The sequence below is a fragment of the Drosophila takahashii genome, chromosome 3L (genome assembly GCF_030179915.1).
Source record: "Drosophila takahashii strain IR98-3 E-12201 chromosome 3L, DtakHiC1v2, whole genome shotgun sequence".
NCBI lineage: Eukaryota > Metazoa > Arthropoda > Insecta > Diptera > Drosophilidae > Drosophila > Drosophila takahashii.
In genome coordinates this window covers 6,344,614-6,369,438 of record NC_091680.1, presented here as the reverse complement: position 1 = coordinate 6,369,438, position 24,825 = coordinate 6,344,614, and the positions used below count along the sequence as shown (strand labels likewise).

The following is a 24,825-nucleotide window of genomic DNA, read 5'->3' as shown; positions in this document are numbered from 1 at the left end:
TAATAAAGAGCCAGAGAGCCCTTACCACTTGAGTGTTTTTATTGTTGACCAAATATGAGTGTTCATGGGATTTAAAATGGTTTAATCAACTGGGCCAAACACTCTACTCTCCTTGTAAAGTACCGAAAATATTTACAAGCACTTTTCGGCAGTGGCTGTGATTGTTTTGGACTTAGTCTGGGCCACGTGCGTGCCTCGATGCCCTGTATAATTCTCCCGTTTGCCCCATAAATCTTGGGGGCTAAATTTAAAAATAATACAGGATTGTGAGATTTATTGGCGGAAGGCTCCTCACCAAAGATTGCCGCCAGGTGGCGCCACACAAGCTGGATTTATGACGCAAGCCCCGAAAACAAATAGCCTCTCAATTATTACGCAATTTGAAGTGTTTAATTAGTGTATATGGTATTTTATTGCATTGTATTCTGATTCAGATTCAGGGTATTCGTGTGTGTACGTACGTATGGTTATTCATAATATATAAAGGTATAGGTTTAGGTATAGGTATATGTAGATATAGGTATTATGTAAACACTAACTAGCGTTATGCGTGCTCGATTCAATTGTATATCACTTAAATTATAATTACGAAACGAAATTGCTCGTTGGTTAATAGCGCATAAATACACATTAAATGCATAACCAATTGTTGAGTTTTACTATACGTCCTTTTGTATAACGTCTATAATCGGTATCCGGTTTGGGTTTTGGGTTGGGTATTTGGGTTCTGGGATGGTGATGTCGATGGGCTAGGCTAACTCCTCGCCAGCATTCCGTTGATCATGATGTTGGCCAGGGCGTTACGCCTCTTTCGCCACGCCCCCATGCCCTGGGCGTGGTACTGCATCTGTGTGTACCACTGTTTCGTCCTTACGCCATCCTCGGCCTGCGAATAAATAAAGCGGCGTGTAAACCCGTTAGACGTATTTGATTGACTGGGCCGCGACCTACGATCTCCCTACCCCCTGCCACTCCCCTTTCTACGCCCCCTTTTCTCCCACCCCAACAAGGATGTCATTTTGACAGGACTCGTGGAGTGCGTGTACGCACGTGTGTGTATGCAAGTGCGAGTGTGAGGGTGCGGCCGCTTGTCAGGCGCTCAGTTGGCCGGAACTAAACGTTTCAATTTATGCGCCGCCGGCCTCCAACAGCCTACACAGTAGTGTAAACCCTACACTCTTTGAAACATAAAATCAAATTAATATCAGTAATAAAATCGATTTACTATCCTTCAAAATATTAAGGACGCGTTTTAATTTTTTTCTAACTTTTTTTTTATTATATATTATAAAAATATCCTAAGCAAATGTTTTATTGAAATAAAAAATAATTTTTTTTTTTTATTTAATTTGTTTTTTTTTGTTCTCTTCTGATTGCAATGTAAACTTTATAAAATATTGTTAATTTTTTTAAACATTCTTCAAAGAATTTTGGGTCTTACAAAAACTGAAATAGTTATTCATATTATTTGAAAACACGATCTAGGCAATCAAAATTTGATACAATGCCTTCCTTGGTGCATTAAAAATATTTAAAATCCAAATTCGATATGTATATAGGTGGACTTAAATATTTTTTAAAAAGGAAATCACAAATTAAATGTTTTGTGGACTGTATCCTGTACCGAATCTGTCTGCCTTGCTGTGTCCCAAAGTCTGGCTGTCTCCATTTCGTCCCCGTTTTCCCCCCGTTTTCCTGCCCGCTTTTCCCGCCGGAGCGCTCACGCAGCCATTTTGTTGCGCTCCCGTGCGTTTTTCTTTCATTCTTTATATAACGTATTTCAATAAATGTCATTCATTTTGGCAGCCGCTCTACGTGCGCTGCCTGAGCGCGTCTGAAAGGATCTCTGCCTGCGGGCCAGGACCCCCCTTATCCTCCCATTCTCCAACGGCTTAGCCCGGCCTGAACAGGAGAGAAAAAAAATGGAAATTTGCATGACTAAAATCTGGATGGCTGGTCGGATGATGCTGCTACAAGCATTAGACGGGCAAAGATTTCGAATGGATTTTTGCATACGCTTTTTGCGCTCTGTCTGTTATTAAAATTGCTTTACTTTCTGTTCGGCAAAAGGTAAACTCTTCATTGTCCTGAAGCTCCTTCCCCTTATTTTTGCCCAAGGAATTTGCTGGCTCCCCTAGAAAAGGTTATGAGCATGTGAGTGTGAATGAAGAAGCTATCCAAGGGTGACTTTTATTACATTCCAAGATGATTGTGCGGGAAGCACTTAAAGCCGGATGATTTCATATTGCTTTGCATTTTTTGCGAATATTGAATTTTCCGTTTGAGTTGCTAAAACTGTTTTCGAATTATCGAGAATTTTTAACTGCCTATAAATGGTTACACAAATTCAATACAAGATTATTTAGTCTTTAACTGGTTTTGCTATTTATTTTAGATTGCTTAAATTTTTTTTGAACTTTCAAAAATGACTAAATATTTTTTTTGGCATGTTTCAGCTGCTTATTAATAAGATAGTAGTTTTATTACAAGATAATTTACTCATTAACTGCTTTAAATGATCAATAATACTAATTGTTTGATAATAAATTGTATTTTATCAAAAAATAAATATTTCTATTTTTAAGAAATACTCTTAGTTTTGACCCTTTTCAGCTGCCTATAAATATTTGTAATGCCCAGCAAATCATTTTTTTACTTCAGTATTTTAAAACCTGGTTTTTTATCTAAAAATAAATATTCGTACATTTTTCCTCTTCTCCCGTTTGATAAACGTTTGCCATATGTTGTTGAAATACACCATTTCTGGGTTGGTTAACTCCTCTGTTGCGCTGCTCTATTAACCGCATTTGTCGGTTGGAAAAAGAAGGCCAGCAACTATCATTCCCAACCCGTCTAAGCCGGCGAACTAACGAAGCCCAAACACACAGAGCGCTGTGCAGTCAAATGGCGGGGGCTCTCACTAATTCAAAAGCCAACTCAACGGGAACAGAACTACGGATTGCGGACTACGGACTATGGACTACGGACTGAATTGGCTTTGGCCAGTTGGAGTGGAAAACAAAGGGCTTGGCTGCTACCCGATACCGATTCCGATTCCGCTTTCGATACTCACTTTGAATATGAATGTGTCCTTCGATGAAATTTCCTGCACTTCGAAATAATCATCCCAATCCGCTTCGCTGCACACGACACATCTGTCCAGATAGAGCGGCTCCCGGATCAGCGTGTACCGTCCGCACTTTTCCTTCACCAAAAGCAGCGACGCCTCGCGGATGCCCGTGTGCTTCGGGAAATTCAGTTTTTCCGACATGGCCTTCTCTGCCCTGTAATTGGCACTTGGCTGTTGGTCGATGTTGTTGTTGTTGTTGTAAGGTTGTTGGGTTGTTCGGTTGTCGGTTGTTTCAGGTTTAGTTGTCGTCGATGTCGGTTGGTGTGGTACAAGGAAATAAAACGGACAAAAGGCGGCGACAATGGAAATAAAGGAACAGAATAAGAGGAAAAAAATTGAAAATTGTGTAAAACGAAACTAAACAAAATTACAACTAAAAGGGGGTGGACGAAAGACATTGAGACAAAAAGGTAAATTGAATAAGACTTAAGTAATTTTTTAAGCTTAAATAAAATGCTTTGATTTATTTAGGTAATATTTATAAAATAAATACATGAAATAAAAAATAAAATTTTAAAAGTATTTCATTTAAATAAATTAATATCTAAATTTTACAAATTATAAAAAACAAGAGAGAACGCTATAGTCGGGTTGGTGTCCCGACTATCTAATACCCGTCACTCAGCTAAAGGGAGTGCGAACGCTGTACTCGGGTTGGTGTCCCGACTAATAATCGTAACTCAGCTAAAGGGAGTGCGAGGGAGATAGATATATAAATTTTGATTGCGTGTAACTTTTTAATGAATGGTCCGATTTGAAAAATGTCTTCTACATTTCGATAGGTATAAATATACACAACAAAATTGCATTTTTACTTTTCGGAAATCTTTAAAGATGTGGGCGCAGGACCCATTTTAAAATCGTTAGTGGGCGATTGTGGGCGTTAGAGGGGGCGTGGCGCTCGGCTAAAATAAACTTGCGCTGCGTAGGAAGCCAAAGAATATGTGTGGGAAATCTCAACCTTCTAGCTTTTGTAGTTGCTGAGATCTCAGCGTTCATACAGACAGACAGACGGACAGACAGACGGACAGACGGACAGACGGACATGGCTAGATCGACTCGGCTGGTGATCCTGATCAAGAATATATATAGTTTATAGGGTCGGAAACGCTTCCTTCTACCTGTTACATACTTTTGCACGAATCTAATATACCCTTTTACTCTACGAGTAACGGGTATAATTATCAATAAATTCTAGAAAATTTAATCTTTATTAAATAATTAATTTATTACCATAAACCACGATTTCCTAAAATAAATTAAGTAAATACCTAATAACCTAGGATTAGTTTCTTACATAAAATATTATTATATTGAGTTAAAGTTTGGTGAGTAGCCTATTTTCTAAAATATGATTTAAATAACCTTAATGTAAAATTAAGCTTTTAAAATTTTCTAAAAATATTTTATTGTCTTCTATATTTTCTACAGAACCCGTACTGTTTCTCCTTCAGTGCATCTGGGACCATCCTAGATAAGGCCCTGGTACAAACGCACAAAGCGTGTCAGCCCGAGAAACTGCCGCAGGAAGCGGTACCAAGGAGCATCTGGAGCCACAAGACCAGCGTACTCGCAAAAAATAAAAAATAAAGGGAACAGGCGGCAACGAACTATGTGGGATAGATGGCGACCGGGTCTTGAATTGAGCAATTGTCGGCGGTCGAGGACGGGGCCAGAAATTTAGAGCAGTGCGAAAAAAAAAATAAAAACCCCGATCGGAGCAGAAAAACCAAACAAAACATGTGACATACGCACTGCGTCCGTATGCCGATTACGCCTACGATCCCAAAACCCCTGGCAGGATGCCACTTTCCTTCGTTACGTTTCAGTTTTTTTGTTTTTGGGACCCGAGATAGTTGCTGGGATAAGCACTTTTCATTAGGAGAAAAACCCTGAAACGAGAACGAGGCAGCGAGAGTGGGTGATTGGGTGGCTGGTTGTGGAGATGTGAATGTGGTGCCGGTTCAATGGAGCCGAGCCGACTTTGCTCTGATTTGTTGAAATCTTTTATCGCACGGAAAAGTGTTGCCATGGCAGCCGGAAAAGCCGAGACAGCTCCGGACAGCCGGAGCCGCCGCATGGAGGCAACTTGGATAGCGTCGCTCGCTAATTGCCTTGGCATCGCCATCGCAATCGCCTTTGCCATCTTGGCCCGTGTCAAACGCCCAACGTCTCTTGATGCCCGTCAAATGTGGCCTAGTCAAGGGGAAAGAAATGGGGGAAAAAATAGGAGAAATATGGGAAAGAAGGCACCTACAAGAGGTGCTCGAGCGAGCAAAGGAAAAGGAGTGAACTCTGTGGAAAGGTCAGGCCAAGGCATCATGCACCCAATTTTGGTCATTGCTCAAAGAAAAATTGGTAAGGAAACTGGCTAAAATGCTAAAAATTTCAAACTATAGGTATATTAAAGATCACATTTATTTATGCCGTGGAAATAGTACGAACAATTTGAATTTAAAAGCTAAAATGAAAGGCTTTCTGGAGAAAGTTTTTTAAAGTAATGGTTTTTTGGATACAGAAATGTTTCCTTTCTTATTTTTAATAAACTATTTTATTTCCTATGTTATAAGTTATAACAACTCATTAACTTATCTTTTGTAAATTATGTTCTTAAAATAAATTCTAACTTAAAAACTTGATTATAATAACTTTAGTAAAATATCAAGTAAAGTATACTTAAAACCTAATTTAATTTTCTTGATGTAATCTGGTACTCACCTTGCCATTGGTAACCAAAAGGGCATTGACCGGGGTCAACTTGATGGTGCGGGCCTTCTTCCAATTGCTATCCGTGGGTTGGGTGTAAAGCAGTCGTCCTTCCATGGCGAATCGTACCTCGTCGTGGTTCCACTCCAGAACATCGATTGCCATTTTGCGCAGCTTGATGTTGATCATGTCGATCTCGCAGGAGGCACGTCTATTCGGACTGGAGGAGCTAATTCTACGCCACAGCTTGGTGGGCACATCCTTGGCCTCCTGGTTGATGTGGTTCAGGTGCAGTTCGATCTTCTCCTGGGCCTGTTTGAGCAGATCGCGGCCATCGAGGTGGGAGGGCGTGACCTTATACAGGCGAGCCAGCAAAAGTGGGTATTTCGTAACGCGCTGAACGGGAACCTGATAAAAAAAAGGGATTAAATAAGTGGTTATAGTATTTTGATAAAAAGTTTTGTTCTATTTGGTTAAAGAATATTTTATATTTTAAAGAAAAAATGTATTTCAAATAATCCTGAAGTCTTATAATATCTTAGGATATTAATTTCTGTACGTTGGGAAATAATTGGCCAAAAACAAAATGAAAATATTTACTGGTATATTCCCTAAAAAATGTTGAAAGCACCTTCTTTACATACTTTACTTTACTTACTACTTACTTTATACAAAATATAAAAATTTATTTGATTTGATAAAAAATTTCATAACATTTAAAAGAAAATATTTATTAATTTTAATGCATCTTAAAATCTTATAAATTTTTGATAAATCTCTGCTAAATTTCAGGATAATATTTTCTGTGATGTCTTAAAATATATCTTAAATATCTTAAAATTATAAAAATACTTATCATTATTATTTTCCATTAATTACTCACCATTAAAAATGAATTGAGGTTCATGCGCCGCAGCACGGCGTTCTCCATCTGCGAGACCTTCAGGAAGATGCGCAGAAGCTCCTTTTCCTTCTCGAGATTGGCCAGCAGCAGACTGGCTCCAGCCTGCCTGACGCAGTAGCTCTCGAAGGCGTGCAGCATCTGGGTGAAGTCGAGGAATATACGACCAATGTTCACCGTCAGCAGATCGTCGTCGCCCTGCTCCAAGGACATGTCCAAGGCGTCCCTCATCCTCTCGGCCAGCGTCTGGTTGTTCTCGAGCAGATCTTCCGTATTGAGGAAGATCGCGGAGAGCTGCTCCTGGGTGAGCAGGCCGGCCACCAGCATGGGGTGGCAGAATTCCTCGAGTATAATCTGCAGATCCCTGCCATACTTCTCCTCCGTCTCCACGATCTCCGTGATGATCTCCTTGCGTTCCACGCGCTTCTTCCCGCACTTCCGGCAAACTAGAGGGGCATACAGGACTCCTCCATCGCCCACCTGCATTTCTACGGCTCCATCGCAATCCTCGCAGAGGTGGAGAACAGTTGGGGTGGCCTGGTACTTGCTGCGGGATGTCTTGCTCGTTTCGGAACCCACTCCCGAATCCTGGCGTTCTACGTCACTTCCAGAGGAGGTTTTCCCACCCCCACAAATGAAGTTGTGAGGTGGCGGCGATAGGGAACTCATGCTGCTCTGTCCACTATCCCTTTCCCTCTCCCTTTCCTCCGCTTGTCGCTTATCCAAATCACTTAGGGTATCGGCAGCTTCTTCCTCTATAATCTTGGGGTTATTACCATAGTCAAAGGATTCTTCGCGGGCCAAACCGCGTTCCTTGGCATCTACCAGGTAAGAGAGGATGTCATACTTGGAGGCTCCTTCGAAAATAGAACGAGCAGCCTTCTTGTCCAACTCCGCATCATTCAGAGGAGGAGCGGAGAGCGGTAGAGGTGGAGGAACCTCGTGAATCTCCTCATAGATAGGATCTCCACTATGCCGAATCGATTCGTAGTGATGATCGTTGCCCAGATTCTGATCCATATGCGTGGAGTGCTCGATCTCCGCCAGAGTGGCGTCCACAAGGAGCTGATAGAACTTGGCTCGGGTTCCAGGATCCAGTTCCGTTTCGGGATCTTTGATGGAACTTCCATTTAGAGGTTCTTCTCCCAGAACACTGGAACAACTCTGATAGCAATCCGACTCATTGCCACCCATAACTCCTCCCTCAAAATCGAAGAGCTCATAATTGTGGGCCGAGGCGAAGCTGTTGGCGGAACTGATGCTGCCCCGATTGGACAGGCGGTCCTCCTCTTTGGTTGCACTACTAGTACTAGTTCCTCCTCCAGGTGGCGCCACCTGTCTTTCCTGGCGGATTCGCTGCAGCGAGGCGCTTATCAGGCGGTTCATATCATCATGGTCTTTGGTGCCGCTCATGTCAATGCCCCTTCGAGTTTGCTGGAGTCTCTGCAGTGAGTTCTCTATAAGTTCCGCCACCGTTTCCGTTTCGAGACCCTCGGCCACCTGACCCAACATGGGATCCTGCAGCAGTTTGGCTATGAAATTGGGCTCCTTAGTGGGTTGCTCCTCTTCCTTCGGAACCTTCTTGGATTTACCACACACATGGGGCACTAGGTTGAGTTTCACTGCCTCTACGGGATTGCGTAGGATCTTTAGGAGTTCCGTTTCATGGGGAACCAGGGGATTGGATTGGATGGTATGTGCATCCGAATCCGAATCCATGGGCGGTGGCGTAGCTGGCGTGGAACTGATGACAGGTGGAGTGTTTATAGGGGTACTACTGGTGGCCGATCCCTTCCTTTCCCTCTCGTAATCCAAACGGATGAGGGTCCTTCCCCTGCCACTGGAACTTCCGCTGCTCGAGGTGGAGCTACTCGAGGTGGAGGAGATGCAGGACACGGATCGCTGGAGATCGCTGCCACCTCGAATGGGAATGATGGCTATGCCCATTCCCATCTGCTGACTGCGTAGGTTGTTCAGATGATTCAGTTCCTGTTCCTGTTCCTCAGCACTACTCACACTGATGCAAACACTCGTGGCCGAGTGGCTATTGACGACCACGGAGGATTGATAGAGTGGTTGAGCGGCATCTGCACTCAGATTCATGGTGGAGTAGCAATCATCGCCGCTTATGAGGATGGAGGTCTTCTTCGGGGCCGCATCCTCTTCGTCGAAGGAGGAGGGGCAGAGATTTGTCCTGCGGCGCAGCTCCACACCACCCAAATCCAACCCCGTATCCTCTTCGCTGTGGGAGATCTTCAGGCGATGCACCTCTTGTGCGAAGCCATCAGAACCACCCACCTGTGGGTTAAACGGAGCCACCCGAACCACCGTTCTTTGGGGCGTCAGAGGCGACTTATTGATTTCGTGTGGCTCTAATCCTTTGCCTCCTTTGGGCGGAGGAGGCGGTGGCGGATCTCGGGGACGCCTTTGAAATAAATCTCTCGAGTCGCTGCGGTTGCTTTTTATGCGCAGCGCCATTGTGTCCTTAAAATTTAAAATGACATTCTGTGCTCCTCCTGGAGGAGTCAGGGATGGAGGCGTCCCGGAGGCAAAGGAGGAGGAGGAGGTGGTGGCCACCAGTGTGGGCGCCGTCGACAAATGCCGTTCACTGTGCGCCCGTCTGATGGGATTTCGCGATTGTGTCGTTTGTGCTGCACGCTTTTGACTTGCCGCAGGCCTTCCAACAGCATCCTTCTCTTGGTCCTTCTCCAGGACCTTCCTCTGCCCCTCATCCTTCTGCTTCTTCTGCTCCCTTTCAGCCAAGTCGTTGGGTTTGTTGTCGTGACTCTCATCCTTGTCGTTGTGCTCGTCATCATCGTCATAATCGCGATTTGCTCCTGTCGTCTTTTGGGTTGCTGGTGGGTCTCCCCCAGAAACTCCTCCTCGTTTCGGTGCTCCCAATCCTCCCTCTCCATTTGATGTGCCTGCAAAAGAGTAGATGGCAAGCCGGTTAGACTGGTGACACTGGTGAGTGGCGTGTCGCAACTGGCAAAATGTTGCTTTTGTAAAGTAAATCTAAGAGTGGCAAGGGAGACGCGACCAAGGGGAGTAGCCTCCTCCACATCCCCATCCTTCCCCTTACAACTGCTGCCTGATCATGAGAGTAATAGCCAAGAGCCGAGGGGGATTTGGCTTGGATCAAATGCGGTAGACAACGGCTGCAACAGAGTTGGCCAAGTCAACTAGCTAACAGATAGATAGGGTTGATTTTGAAGGGAGTTTTAGCTATTTTTGTGCTATTTTACGTAAATGCGTATTATATTTCTAAAATATTTCCAAGTAGATATAATTATTCATTTATAAAAAAATATTGAAAATATTAAATGATTTAATAAAATAATTTAAAAATTTATCAAAGGTCAGAAATATTTTTTGCAATTCTAACTAAAAATGTATAAAGGTCCAAAATAATTTTTCCATTTCCATCTTAAATTGTAATTATTATGAAATAATATTATTTCCTTCTTAGCTGAATGCTAATCAAAACTATTAGTTTACATTTATGAGACATTTTAAAAATAATTCAAATAATTCATTGAAAATTGTTAACTTTTCCCATTTCTTTGCTTTAAAATTAAGAGAACTTTACGCTTACTGAATTGTAACACTTAAATAATAAGCAAATGCTTTTGGACCAACAAAAAAGTTTTATTTCCTGGTAATTTTCCTCAAGGGTTATTATTTTAAGGGGTTTTATTTCAGCACATTTTCAGCTTTTGAATTCCGAGGTGATTTCTGAATTCTGTTTTCTGATTTCTCAAGAACTTTAGCTTTAGCTTATTATTATTGTTTGTTTATTTATCCAGTATTTAAGCTTTTATTGCGCGTAATTCGGGGAATCCCACCATCTAGTGAATGGCTACTTATTTATCTCTCGACGGCAGCACCTTCACTCGTTCACTCGGTTTACTCGGTTCACTTCATGCAGATTTATGTTCGGCCAAATGGTGTAGTTGCCCTGGTCCTTCACTATAATCGCACCACCTCCCCCTCGATCCTTGTGGTTCCGCCCACTCAACCCACCACTTCCGTTGACAGCCACTTAAAGATGTGCCTGCCCGCGATAAGGTGTTTTGTTTCGGCTCTTTTGGTTTTCGGTTTTCGACGGTGGTGGCCACGCTTGTGGTTTGCAGCTCCCAAAACCCCCTCTGAAACCCACCCAAAAACCACCGCAAAGCCAAAACCCCCCTCTCTCCGAAAACGTCTGACAATATGTACGTATCTTTATTTATGGTAAATTGGGTGATTTACGTTGCGGCCGATAAGCTTTGCTTTTCAGCGCTTGGCTGTCCTTGTCCTCTTGTCCTGGCATTTGAATTGCCAGGCGGCTCAAGTCCTTGACTGTGGCATTCGGCTTGTAAATGGGCTTTTATTTTCGTTAGCCGGGTTAAGGGCCCCCGCACAAGGACGACTGCGAATCGCGACCAAGACGCGAACGTGGCTGGGCTCCTAACAATTTGTGTTGGAATTAAGATAATAGATTACATTTAAATGTATTTCGGAGGCTGCGCGAAAAGGGTTTACTTCTGTGTCGCCGAAATTTGAGTGCCTCTGCTGACGTCAGCAGTTAAAATGGGTTGATAACCCAAGCGAAACCCCCTTCATACTAACCCCTACCAAACCCCTTTCAAAAAATAAAGATAAGACATCCGGACAGTGACCCACATCGTCGTTTTAATGAGTGCGAAAAGTGAGCTGGCTTTATGGGTTTGCGGCGGCGGGGCCACCTTTTCGGTTTTATGTTAATGAGTGTCATCGGCATTGAGATTCGAGGAGCTCAGTCGGTGCACTTTTGAACCCGAAAGCGGATCGAATAAACAGCAGCGAGTGCCAGCTCATCGCCGCGAGCAGCGAGGGAGCACAACAACTCCGTTCGCTCCTGTGAACAATGAAATTAATTAATTGCGACAGCCACTTGAATTTCAATCGACAACCCTTCGATTTGCTAATCGCATTAGCCGCCCTCGAATCGAAATAGTTTGCCATGCAAAACAGCAACAATGGTGAGAGGATCGGGTGGAAAAGGTAACTCGGTTTTCATCTAACACTTGTCAGTTAACACCTCTTAAACCGTTTCGGCACTGGGAAAAATGTGTAGCTAATGATTTTAACAAAAGTAAATTTTTTTGAATTTAAATAATAATAATAAAGTAAAAGATTACCAGAAAAAAGCTGGACAGTTTTTAAATCAGTATTAAAGAAGCCTAAAAGTATGCACTTGCAACTTAAAATATTTCGTTCCATACTTTTAGACACCTATAAATCTAATTGCACAAAATTATTCCTTTTTATTAAAATTACTTAAAAAAGCCACTTTTTAAAAACAAATATTTTAAAAATTTGTATTTTTTGGCCATTAATTAACTTTTGCATATTTTTTCCAACTGCAATTCGTCTGCTGCTCTTTTCGCACTGCCACTTAATGAGATTTTTGTTCAGAATTACACTGGCATTGTCGCTGCGAAGTCGCGCAGTTGTCGACTATTGTAATTGGTTGCCGCCGCCTTGTCTTTGAGCGAAAATATTTAATTAACGCCTTTTGTAGTTGCGATGCGATGCTCGCTCGGCTGCTTGTAATACACTCTCGACAAAGGGCCACAAAGGGAGCAACAAATAAATCCCAAATTTGACAAGCCAAGCGCATACAAAAGCCTTCATTTATTTAATTGCCTTTGGTCTCTAGGTATATCTTCGAAAAAATAGATAAACAAAATAGCTAAAACAAAGCAAATATTTTCCAGCAAAGCTGCTCGTTGGCTCTCCAACCGAGTTTCGTTACAGGATTCAATTAGCCAAGCCAAGTGGGTAAAAATATTGTTAAATTTCGAAATCCACTCTTAAATTGGATCAATTTCGTGCAGAATAGGTTTCTGGCTTTTTCGGTTAGTTGGCAAATTAAATAAAAATCGAAGCAGGGAAAATGTAAACAAAGTGAAAATAGGAAGATGTCGAAATCCTGAATCCTGCTGAATCCTTTTGCCCCATGCGGCTTTGTTCATTTGAGAAGAAAAAGTAATTAAAAGAGTAACTTGTCGGGATTAGTAAAAACATTTTAATTTAGTTGCCATGCATAACAAAGAGTGCCGACGAGGAGAGGGGTTAAGGGAAATGGCAGCAAGTCAAACTGAAATGGGTCAATAAATCCGAGCTTAATTTTATTGCTCTGCACGCTGGCTACTCCCTTTTTCCCCTCCTCCCATCTTTGAGCCATTCTGCTGAGCGAGACGAAGAAATATAAATCGCAATGGTAAACAAATCAAAATAAATGAGTAACAAAAGCAAGCCATGGCCGAGGCTATGTGAGCTCAGCTTTTCCCCGCCGCCTCGCTTTTCCCTTCCCCACGTTTCCCATTTGCCCAGGCACTCCTCTCCGATGTGCTGACAAGCTGACAAACTGACTCGAGACTCCAAAGGGGAGTCTGGCAATCTGCCGAGGAAACTCGGAGTCAGAGGGTCCGGAAAAGCGGGAAAAGCAGCAAGAAAGAAATTATAGTGGCTGAGCAGGGATTGAGATACGTAAACGTACACGGGATTCCGATTGGAATTGCGATGCCATTCCCCAATCGCCACACGGAGCCAAGAATGTCACAGAAATAATAGTTTCAAAATTATAAAACATTTCTAAATATTACATAAATATTATTCAGCTCTATTAAAAAATATTACAAAAATGTAGAGAATTTAATTTAAATTGTATTAATATTTTATTTAAATTTTTTTATATTTATTCAAATTATTTTATTTAAATATTGTTTAAAAATTAAATTATTGCATTACCATTCTTAAAGCTAATTTTTGAAATCACCCAGACATTTTTCCCAGTGCATACTCCCCCTTTTACAGCTGCAACATTATTGGGTCCCATAGCAAACATTGTGTACATTTTGGCTCATTTCAATAAGGACACAAATTTTACTAGCCGGACATGTCAGAAAGCAGTTGCTATTTTGATGGCAGCGCCGGGTTAAAACATATAAATTCGCATTAGAAATGCACGAGTTGATTTGAGTTTCATTTTGGCTGTGAAGCGAGCAAACAATGCCCATTGCACAGTAGTTGCAGTTGCAACAAAAAAAGGGGCAAACAAAGTGCAGCGTAAGGTAGTTGCAGCAGCAACATTTACTGCTGCTGCTTCTGTTGTTGCAGTTGCACAATTCGCTGGCCTGCGAAACATTCATTTCCTTGTCCTGGCATCGAATCCTTGCACCCATTCCCTGGCTTCTTTGTCTTCCCAGGGCTTCTGCTGCTGATGTTCCTACTGCTCCGTCTTTTAAATGCGCGTAAAACTACTTACGGGAGCATCCGGAGACTCCTTTTCAGGAAAATACAATGGGTATAAAATAAATAGGAATATTTTAATGCGAGTAATCTAACTAAATTAAAATCACGAGTATTTTGATTAAGCTTAATCCCTATTTGATTAAGCTTAATGATTAAGCTTAATCAAAATACTCTTGATTTTAATTTAGTTAGATTACTCGCATTAAACTCCTGAGTTTTAAAATCTCAGATATCGGTGCCTGAAGTATGCAGGATAAAAATAAAAAATCAAAATGATTTTTAATTCAGTTGGATTACTCACAATAAACTATAAAATTTGTTAAGCAAAAGCGCAATAAGAAAAATGGTTTAAAAGCATTATAATTTGATGGCAAGTAATAAAATTAAATTCCACAAAAATAATATTTCGCAAAACAACTGGCAATAAAGAAATTCACGAGCTATTCATTTGAATGCCACTGTATAGAGCATGGTATAAAAGCATATAATATATATTTCTTGGGCAATGAACAAAAACAAACTGCCGGCAAACATATTGCGAAAGTGCAAACAGCGAGCATAAGATGCGTTGAAAATCCTTTATCAGTGAAATTATTTGCGCAAGGACAGCAGCAACAACTACGAACGGTTGCGAAGGCAACATGAAAATGAAAAGGAAAATGAGAATGAAAATGACTCTGGCGAAAGGGCCAACACAAACTGAGTTGGCCAAAACAAACCGATTCCCCAGATACTACGCCTCTCAGCCTCAGCTTCGCCATTTTCGCTTGCCAAATGTGTTGGAAAATTTCTTGCGATGTTCCGGAAAAAAAAGGAAGAAATCTCCTTGGCCATTCCTGCGCCAAGAAGCGTGCTACACTTTTCTTTAATGGCAGTCTCGGCGCTTTTATGTCATAAAAATTGAGCAAAGCAAAGCGAGAGGAATATATAGGTACTATATATCCTATGTAGGGGGGGCGTTTTTATGACCAGCAGCAGTTTAGAGGCGTGGCCATGGCGCGGATCCCCACCTGCAGTTCAGACAATGCGCTGCATTATTTAAAGGAACTCAGCCGGCGAACTGGGAACTTGGAGGCCAAGCTGGAAGCTGGGATAGCTGAATAGCCGGGTCAACAAGACGGTGGCGTCGAAGGAAACGGGGCAACGCGAAATGCAATTAAAGCACCGCTCCGCATCCAGAAACCTTTCAAAAATCTACTTGCGAAGTTTTCGCATGCATTGGCAGACAACAAAAACAGCAGCGAACTGCAAAAAAATGTAAAGAAATCGAAGGCTGCACACTGAGAGAAAACTTGCGGTGTTATGTTTAAAAAAATGTATAGTACTTTTATGCGAAGATATATAAAACTAATAATAAATCATAATTTAGACAAAGTAAAGTCCACAGCTAAAATAAGCTGTGTTAATCAGCTGAGAACCCAAACTAATAATTCTAGTTTTATAAAATAATTACTTTTATTTTTTTTAAATAAAATATATAAACTTTGATTTTTTTAGTTGTTATTAGGAACTTTAGCTTATAGCCCTATTTAAATATTTATATTTAATAATATTGATATTATTAAGAGTAAAAACCTACTTAATAAATATCAATACCATAAATCTTTTAAACCATATTTTTTTCTCTGCAGAATTTGAAAACAGTGCTGTGCACAACTGGCAGACAAGTTCTAAAAATACTAAAAATACTTAATTTAGCTGAAAATGTCGCTGGCTTTTGTTTTGCCAGAGCGCATAGCAAGTTTACAGTTCCTGCCTGGAGAGATCGTATCTAAAGTGCCGGGGATCCTATCCCCCATCTCAGTCCCCTTTCCTCGTCAGCGATTCCGGCAGGCTGTTGTACGTGCCCCCGTCAAAAAGTGTATGTGTGTGTGTGTTAACCTGGCTAAGTGCAGCCAAGGATATTTCGTGTATATACGTGTGTGCCGCTGTGTGAGCATTAGAAACGCTTATGACAAACGGATATTAAGTTCAGCAGTCACGTAGCTCAGGTAAAATTCTTTTACGATAATTTTTGCTAAAAAAAAAAACAAGAAAGCTAAAGCAAAACAAAAGGAAACTCCGAAACAGGAGCTTTAGCTGCGATGCTTGCAAAATGCAAGCTGAATTTCGAGGAAATAAAGGAGAATAAAACATTTTGGCAACCAGGAAACTTGAATCACTCAAGTAGAGAGCTTCATTACGCACTTTAAGCCAGCAAGTTTTAACGGCAGGGGGAAATTCCAGTCGGAAATTTAAGTTTCAACGAAAGAAATGAAGGAGCAGGCAAGGCAAACAACATGCAGATTAGTAAATGTTGCAGAAACCAGGAAAATGGGGCTAAAAACCGCAGGGCAGAATATTTCGGTTGAATCACCTTGAAGATCTTAAAATGTTCAGAATTTATTTATGCCTAAGGCATTCGTTCTTTTTTTTAATCAAAGAAGGCTTATAAAAAAATATTTTAATAACTACTTTTAAATACGTTCTTTAGTTAGATACTAATATTTTGTGTAGTATTTTTTTCTAGTACTAGTACCACTCCAAAATAATTCCCCAATAAAAGCTTCGAAATTACCAATTTATAATGCACAAAATAGTTTTCTCTCTACGAAATTTGTAAATCAGATCAATTAAAAGGGGTGGCGAGCTCAAAGTTAAGTTCAGTTCAATTTGCCCGATTAAATTCTAAGCACTATTTATTGGAGCAAAGAGTTAAACGTTACGTATACGCCACGTTGGCATGGGTAACTTTTTCAGCAGTTTCGTGTTCATTTGCAATTTGTGGTGAAGCAACAACAATTAAAGGAGTTCTCTAGTATTCTCTGCCCGTAAAAGGAAAACCCTTCCGTTTTTCCTCCCAAACTTAACAATTAAGTTAACAGTTTTCGGAGTGTATGTGTTCGAGTGCTGGAATTTTGTCTGCACCATCGAAAGCCAAAGTTTCACACCTTGTTGGACATGGAACTACGTATATGCATTCCTCCTCAGCTTAATAAATTCTTACAACAAATAAATATTATTTAATTAATTTCACAGCTTTAGACAAAATACAGCAGACTAGTTTGGCCAACTGCGATGGCAGTTTGAGAGTTTTGCAGTTTCGCCAGTTGTGCAACTGCATTTTGTTGTTCGCTTTTTGGCACTGTTTTGCGGTTTTAGAATTTCCCTCGTTTTTTGGGTCCTTTTCCATTGGGGTTTGGTTTTTGGTTTTCGGTCCGGCTTTTCGGCCATGGGATTTGCCACTAAGGTGGGGTTCCCCCTTCGCAGTCCTCCTGTCAGCCGGTCCATCTATATGGGGGCCACGTGTGCGGTTTGCCCATTGCCGTTGCTAACTTTATTACGATTATGTCGGTGTTTGTGCAGGCCTTGTTAATACGCTTATTGCCGGCATTTTCCCCTCACGGTCACTCTGCTTTTTCTGTTTATTAAACGAGAGTTGATGTTGCTTTTTAAAGTTTCGCAACCACTTTGACCATCTCGGCCCCACAAATTGCCTGCAATTAGATGCCTTTAATAAAAAGAAACCAGAGCAGCGCAGAGCTAAGCACAAAAATGTTTGTTGCCTTCTCGTTGTGTTGTTCTGGAATTGCCAGCAATTATTTAATGGTCCTCTAATAGCCAACATCCGAACGGGGCCATAACAACGGCCAACAACAACCGGCGGCCAACGTTAACTTAACATTACGGCCAAAGTGGGTGGGCAATCCAAAGGAATTCGGAATAGGGACGAACGGAAGATGCCCTATTAAAGGTGCAGGTTTAGGGGGTAAACAATGCGGATTTATTAACTATAAAATGTTTAAAGCCCATTAGTTTGCTTATTGATTTGCAGATTTGATTTAAATCTCAAATAAGCTTACCCTGTACAAATATATAAATTTAAATCTTAAGCTATTTCTTATAAATATAAACTAAATCAAATTTAAATTTTAATTTTAATGTCCTAAGAAATGATTAAAGAATACATATGTTTTGTATTTTATTAATATTTATTTTCTTTAGCTTGGAATACATTTTCCTCACTAAATCAAACATTATAATTTGTAAAAGTGCGCTATAGAACTTTGAACCTTTATCCTGTCACAAGGACCATTAAAATATTTTTCTTTTATTAGTTTCCGCCATTGTGATTTCCGTTTTCTTGAGAGTATTAATGCTCGTTGATGCTCACTTCTGGATATCAAAGTACAAATAAAAAGCACACAAATTATTACAGGGCGCTCTTCCCCCAGGGCCACGCCCCTTCCCCCAATATTTTCCCTATATTCCACACCCACTTCCTGTGTTGCCTCCTCTAATTGCCGAGTGCCATAAAAATGCGTTTGTTGTTTGTCTCCGCCTCATCTTGCCAATGGATCCTAATGCCTTATGCCCATTCCTCAACCGATACGCTTTGTGTGCTTTATGTGGCTGCTCTTTTCGAACGACTCCCCCCAAAAAGCAAAACGCGTTTGTTTATATTTTTTAATTTCTTTTTCTTGGTGGTGTGAGGTGGTGCGGCAGCAATAACGCGTGGCAAATACATAAATTCGCGTCAATTAATAAAAAATTGTGGAGCGTGGCAAGGCGAAACAAACAAAATGGGCGAAAAGCTCACGGCACACGGATTATTACACGTGTGTGAGCAGGAGGCGTGGCTGGGAAATCGGTCTGCGTACTTCTACTTAATTGCACACTAAAGAGGTTTCGGGGGTTGCGAGGGGCTTCCAGACCGGGCTAAATTACGATGCATTTAATTGCTCGGATTTGGTGCACAGATTTATGTCCGCGCCACTAAGTGGCCTGCTTAAGGCTTAAATGGCCCCGACGACGTGAGCGCGGCAAGGACGCCAGAAATGCCAGAAGACCCAAAGAACCGGAGTGCCAGGACACCAGGACGACAGGACGACGGTACGCACACGGAGCGAAAGTGAAATCGCTGGCAGGATATGAGCCATGTGCCCCATGCCAAGCACCTGTCTACGTGCCTGGCTCGCCGCTTGGCCAGCAGAAATGGCCAGAAGTCCGCTTAACCCATTGTGGTATTGGGGGGAAAAATCACAGTCTAAAAGGGGTGGCATAGAAATTATTTTCAAGAAAGGAAAAAACCGTAATCAAATTGAAACCCCATGAAAATTCCATGAATTGGAGAAAAGTGATTTTTTTTCGTCTAGGTCTCTAAAAGTGTGCAACAATATTTTATAAGCTCAAAAGTTCTATGAATTCATTTAGGAAGAGGACTCTCCTTTTTTTACTGCATACTTTAAGACCATTATTTTAGTGATTTCAAAGTCCTAGTGAATTTTTTAACACCCCCCCCCCCCCCAAATTAAACCTTACTAACCCTCAACTAAAATCAACAATTCTCCCATCATTGACGCACAAAGCTGAACTATTTTCAAGATAATTCCCATGTCCTCAAATATTTGTTGATATCCAGCTATAAAAAAAACTTGTCACATAATAATAATACGAGGGAAATATATTCACCGTAGAATAACTAGAATATTTACAGACCAACTTGCCGCAAAGTTCGTTTATTTAATTTCTCCAAATCACCGAGCACAAAAACGACTTGCGAATTAAATTCCTTGAGTGCTGGGGATACATCAAGTGCAACCGCTTTGAATCCATAAAACTTTAAAACTTTTTACTTAACGTAACTTTTTGCTGAGGCGGCAGAACGGGTTAATTGGCAGAGAGCAGCAAAAAGCAATTCCCATATGAGATCGAGTGGGTTTCGAGTTGGTTGGAGAGTTGAGGGAGCCAAGTGTCGCGTTGCCGTTTCTAATTGGAGGTCGGCGAGCCGGCAGCATAATTTTAATTTAATCTTTTTCCTCCCACACACACAGAGGGTCGCTCAGAAAATCAGTTTAGGAATGTAAATTGATTTTGCGGTAATATGCAATTTAGTGTCCAGACAGAGGGTTCTGCACTGCGGTGGCCAATGGTGCGTATGCGCAATCTTGGGTCAGCAATTTCAACAATTTAAGATATTTTCCTGGTGCACCATAAAAAATTAAACTATACCAAAAAGTGTTCCTTGGACTGACCGTAAAAACTTGCCGAAAATAAACAGAAATTACCAGTGGCCGGCCGCAAGTAAATAAAATAAAAAAATGTTCAAGCAGAAAAGCTGCTCAAAAGAAACCGAAAGCACAGAGAGGAAAACACAGGGAGTCCTTGTCGCATTACGCATGAGAAATTTTTGCTTTTTAAATTCTTTAAGTAATGCAAATTAAATTTAAATAGCAAATAGGCAGGAGGCAAACACACACAACAACAGGGAGAAATAGGGGAGAGAAGAAAGCCAGGACTATGGAGGATACGGAGCTAGGAGCAGGACATTCTAGGGGTCCAGCTTTTGCTGGCATGAAACAAATTTCAAAGACAAATAAGCGCCGAAAACAGCAGCAATTAATTTGCTCCCTCCGTGTGAGGGTGTCCTACGGTTTTCTGTGTGCTTCCCTTTCCTTTCCTTTGCGAAGGATAAAGGGACCTTAGGCCAGACAATTGCCGGGGCATTGCGTGGGAAACTTTCTTTTCGGCTGTGAGGCTCCAACTTTTCGGCGCTGCTAGCAAACCGCACGGCCAACTGTGAATCGGAGCAACAGCAACAGAAACAACAGGCAAAAGAGAGCGACAGCCACAACAGCTACCAGCAACTTAAGCCCAACAACTTCAAGTTGTTTCGTAAGCAAACAAACGCACCCACACGGCAACAACAAGGAGAGGAGCAATTGCAGAGAAACAGGAACTGCCAACTGGAATCCATGGAGTCCTTGGGCAGACAGCCGGGGATTCGGCCGAGATGCGAGATGCGAGAATGGAGCGTGCGACGTTTCCCCGCTTGGCTGCCGCTTACATTTCACACATTTCAGCTATTTGGGCACTGAGGAATATTCTTATATATTTTGCTATGATTTTAAAATAACTTAATTGCCATTATTTATTATAGATTTCTTGTATCTTCCAAGTTTAATTTCTGTGCAATAAAAAAAAAAATTTTATCAGTACAAATTGTTTTTAATTCTTAGGAAAAATCTATTAAGTTGGCAATTGTGAATTTTTAAAATTTTTTCCCGTATAATAAACAAAGTTTAGGAGTTGTAAAAAATTTGAGTCGTAGGTACAAAAAAAAACTTTTATAAAAGTTGAAAAATACATAGAAAGAATTAAATACCCACAAATCAAAATATGAGTTAATACGAGCTATTATTTTGGAATGCCGAATTTGGGACTCTATTATTTCTGTCTGTGTAGCTCCTCTCTGCTCTCGCTGCTGCTGGAGTGCCCTGCATGCGGTTTAAATTCAAATTTGTTGGCAACAAACAGACAATTAATTTCGCATATACCATAGATGTGCTGAAGGCGCTTTTTGTTTTGTCCTGCCACCGGGCTTCCAGTTCCTTGGCCTCCTTGACTCCCCTCCCCCTGCTGCTCCCTCCCCCTGCTAAGTTGTCGTTGTCGCTGTCTATGGCCCGCAGGCATAATGGGCATCTAAGTGCCGGCACAGCCAGACAACGCGGTTACTGCTCCTCTTTATTCACCCCCCCTTTGATTCCAGCTTCCCTGCTCCTCTGCATATGTGCGGCGTCTCAAGGTTTTAGGACCTAGGACCACGCCCACTTTTATTAGCTCAATTTTTTGCCGCCCCCGAATGCTGTGTGCTTTTGCATTTGAATTTTAAATGTTATTACTTCTTTCTAAATTGATCAGCATCAGTGGGGCAGAAGCGAAAGGAGGAGGAGGAGGCGTGAGGGGTCGCAAAGTCCTGCTAATTTATTCATGGCAAATAATTGTTTGTTAAAAGGGCGCAAAAATGTAGCCAAGTAAATGGATGCTAATCTGCATATGCTGCAAATTGAAATTTGGTAGGGGATAAACAGAAAAACAGTTTTATTTAAGAGGGCGATATTGGGTTGTCTTTAAGGTTATAAGGAAAAACATTAAAACAAAAGGAGAATACTTTTAATAAATAATATTTTAATAAATGTCTAAAAGTATGCAGTCTTCTTTCTGTATGAATTCATATTACTTTTATGTTAAAACTATATTGTTGCATAGACATTTAGACACCTATTTTGACATTTAAAAATGATTTGAAAAACGTAAGCTAAATTTATATTATTAAAGAATGCGATAAATTAAATAAAGATTAAATCCTCGAGTCTAGATCCTACAATCTAATTAATTTACCGGATTATTCTGACCTGTTTGCATTTATCTGAAGGTCCCTGGAGACCCGACCTTCTGTTTGCCTTTGATAATGCTCAACGCTTGGGATAGTTGTTACCAAGTACATAACTTAAAGCCAAATGCAGCTCCTCCACTATTCTGCGTTAAATTCGAGGACAAACAGACCTGAGGACATGTCAAGCGCAGCACACGAACAAACAAACAAACAAACGAACAGGAGGGGCAAACAAAACACCCACATTCGCTGGAATTTCTGGGCATCATGGGATGCGAGGTGTTGGAGTCATAGACAATGATTAAATGATGCCCATCATTCATATGCAAGGCATGATAAGGGAGGGATTCCTGGAGGTTCCTGGTCCTGTAATGTAGTGCCATAATCCTTGGCGCAATTTTTGCGTGTGTACGGAGGAGCAATATGTCGTAATATCCGGAGCGCTGCCTGTTTTTATTTGCCACGCACACACATTCGTTTTGGCCTACGTCGCAAGGACATATGAGCTAACTGACAGCCATTCTGCTGGCCAAGTTTTTGCGACCTCCCCGTTATTTTCCGGGGGTGGCAGTTGAAAGTACTAAGCGTGGCTATGATTTAGCGCTTTATTATTTGTCGGGTCGTTTTTCTCCCCTTCCCCACCCCTAAAACCATTTCAACAACCTGGCCAACTTGCTTCGACGTGACCGTGCCGCCGCTTTGTAGCCACTTCATCAATTATTCTTAAGCATAAAATATTTGTCACTTTTACTAAATTTATTGTGACAAGGCTCCTGCACACCTATCACAACCACACAAACACACAGACACAACAGAGAGCCAGCGAAAGGACACTTTATAAGGAGCTCTGCATATGAATCACGTGCGTAATGGCAAAGGAAAGCAGGAAGAAGAGATGCGGGACTCCTTTGGCCTGCGATTGCGTTACCTGGCTGCTTTGCCTCAAGTGGACAACATTTTGTTTTGTTTACTCTACAGGCGGAGGAAGGAATCTTTGGCCTATAAGGTTTGATTTTTAAGGAAATATTTATAGGTGATTTCGTATTGTAATCGCAAATCGTATATTTCCTTAAACAAGTTAAGAAATCATCCCTTTCTAAAATAAATTTTAAGGGTGGCTAAAAGTATATTTTATTGCAATTTTTTAGGCACCTATTTAAATCATTTAAAATTATTTATTTCTCGATTGTTTTGGTTTTATTTGTGTTTTACTTTTTACAAACCTATAAAACTGAAAAACTTGAAGAGTTGTTTAATTATTTAGTTTAATTCTTTTAAGAATCCAATTTTTAAAACTATTGTACCCACTTTAGCACTTTAGTAATTTTAGTTTCTACCTCAGCTATTTTCAGTTCCTAACCCAAATCCCATTACTTTCCCAGAGCATCTTGACTTCGTTGCTGCTTGTTCAGACTTCTTCAACTTATATTTTCATTTCCAGGTTTGTTTTGCTGGCACTTCCGCCACGTTTTGTATGCCATATATTTTAACGTCCTGCGTATTTGCCTTTATTTATGCCCTGGCCAACAACGAATCGAGGCGGAGGACTTATTCCCATTCGCATTTCTACTTCTTTCACTTCCATTCCAGAACTCCTCGGCCCACGTGGCGTATGTGCGATTTGAGTGTCGCCGCAACTCGAAGCGCATTGAAACGAAATTCATGGAGAACGGAAGTCGGTGTCAAGTGTCGCGGAAGCTTTCTGGCACTTCATCAACTTTGAAGTAAATGTCCGCCCGCCAGGTGGAGCCACAAATCAGATAAGCGAGCGCACGCGATTAATGTTTTTCGAGTCTCCTGGCCTTTCTTCACCTTTTTAGCCGCCCTTTGTGGCCGAATCAAAGTGTCTTGCCGACGACACAACTTTTTTTGTAATTTTCGTCATATTCAAAGGGCGTGGGGGGTCAAAGGCAGAGCTGCAGTTGCAAAAACCCATTTAATCCCCGCGTCTGCCAAATGGGCGCAAAGTAAACTGTTGACATTTCAGCCTCGGCTACATGACACCCCACCCCAAAATGTGGGTGAGAAAGTGGGTGAAGGGTAACTTTGGGTGTTGCTCCTGTTCGCAGGACATGCTGCACGTGCTGCATGTCGCTGCAACTGAAGAGACAGGAGCAAGCGATGCCCCTCATTTCAGCACTCCTCCTCTCTTTTGCCACGTGTTTGCTAAACACCCACACAAATGCTGCAGGTGGATGCAGCATCATTGTCAGCCTCCTGCTTTCCCGCAAAACATGCTCTACAAATATTTTTGAGTCCTGTGGAGAGCGAGCAACTAAATGAGGATGACAATGGTGGAGTTGTGTAAAGGAAAACTAGAAAAAAAATTACTGAATTATTTTAAAATTATTTAATAAACATAAGTTTGATATTTTTCTTCAAAAATATCTAAAGAAAATCTTAAGCCCAACCAAAAAATATTATTTAATATCGAAAATTAAAATCGTAAAAATAAAATTCTCCACCAAAATGATGTATTTTATTTGATCAATATGTTAAATAAGTAAATTATTAAATATAGTTTAAATTTGTAAATAATTTTTTTAAGAATTCGTTTAAAAATTTAAAAAACCATTCATCTTGTTTGGATAAGTTTGTTTTCTTCTCATCGATTATAATTTTTTTAACAGACCAAACAAATGTGAATAAAGT

At 41.1% G+C, this 24,825-nt stretch overlaps 1 protein-coding gene across 4 annotated transcripts in view; it reads right to left on the bottom strand.

The window, feature by feature from the left end:
* Positions 1-388: 388 nt before the first annotated feature.
* Positions 389-24,825, bottom strand: part of RhoGEF64C (Rho guanine nucleotide exchange factor at 64C) — a 133,778-nt gene continuing 109,341 nt past the window's right edge. For all 4 annotated transcript variants that reach the window (XM_070215444.1, XM_017158770.2, XM_070215443.1 and 1 more), the window contains 4 exons: positions 6,720-9,661; positions 5,849-6,244; positions 3,074-3,301; positions 389-886 (listed from right to left, as the gene is read on the bottom strand). In XM_070215444.1, the coding sequence (XP_070071545.1) occupies positions 755-886; positions 3,074-3,301; positions 5,849-6,244; positions 6,720-9,661 (3,698 nt within the window). In that variant the 3' untranslated portion in view covers positions 389-754. The remainder of the gene's footprint in view (positions 887-3,073; positions 3,302-5,848; positions 6,245-6,719; positions 9,662-24,825) is intronic.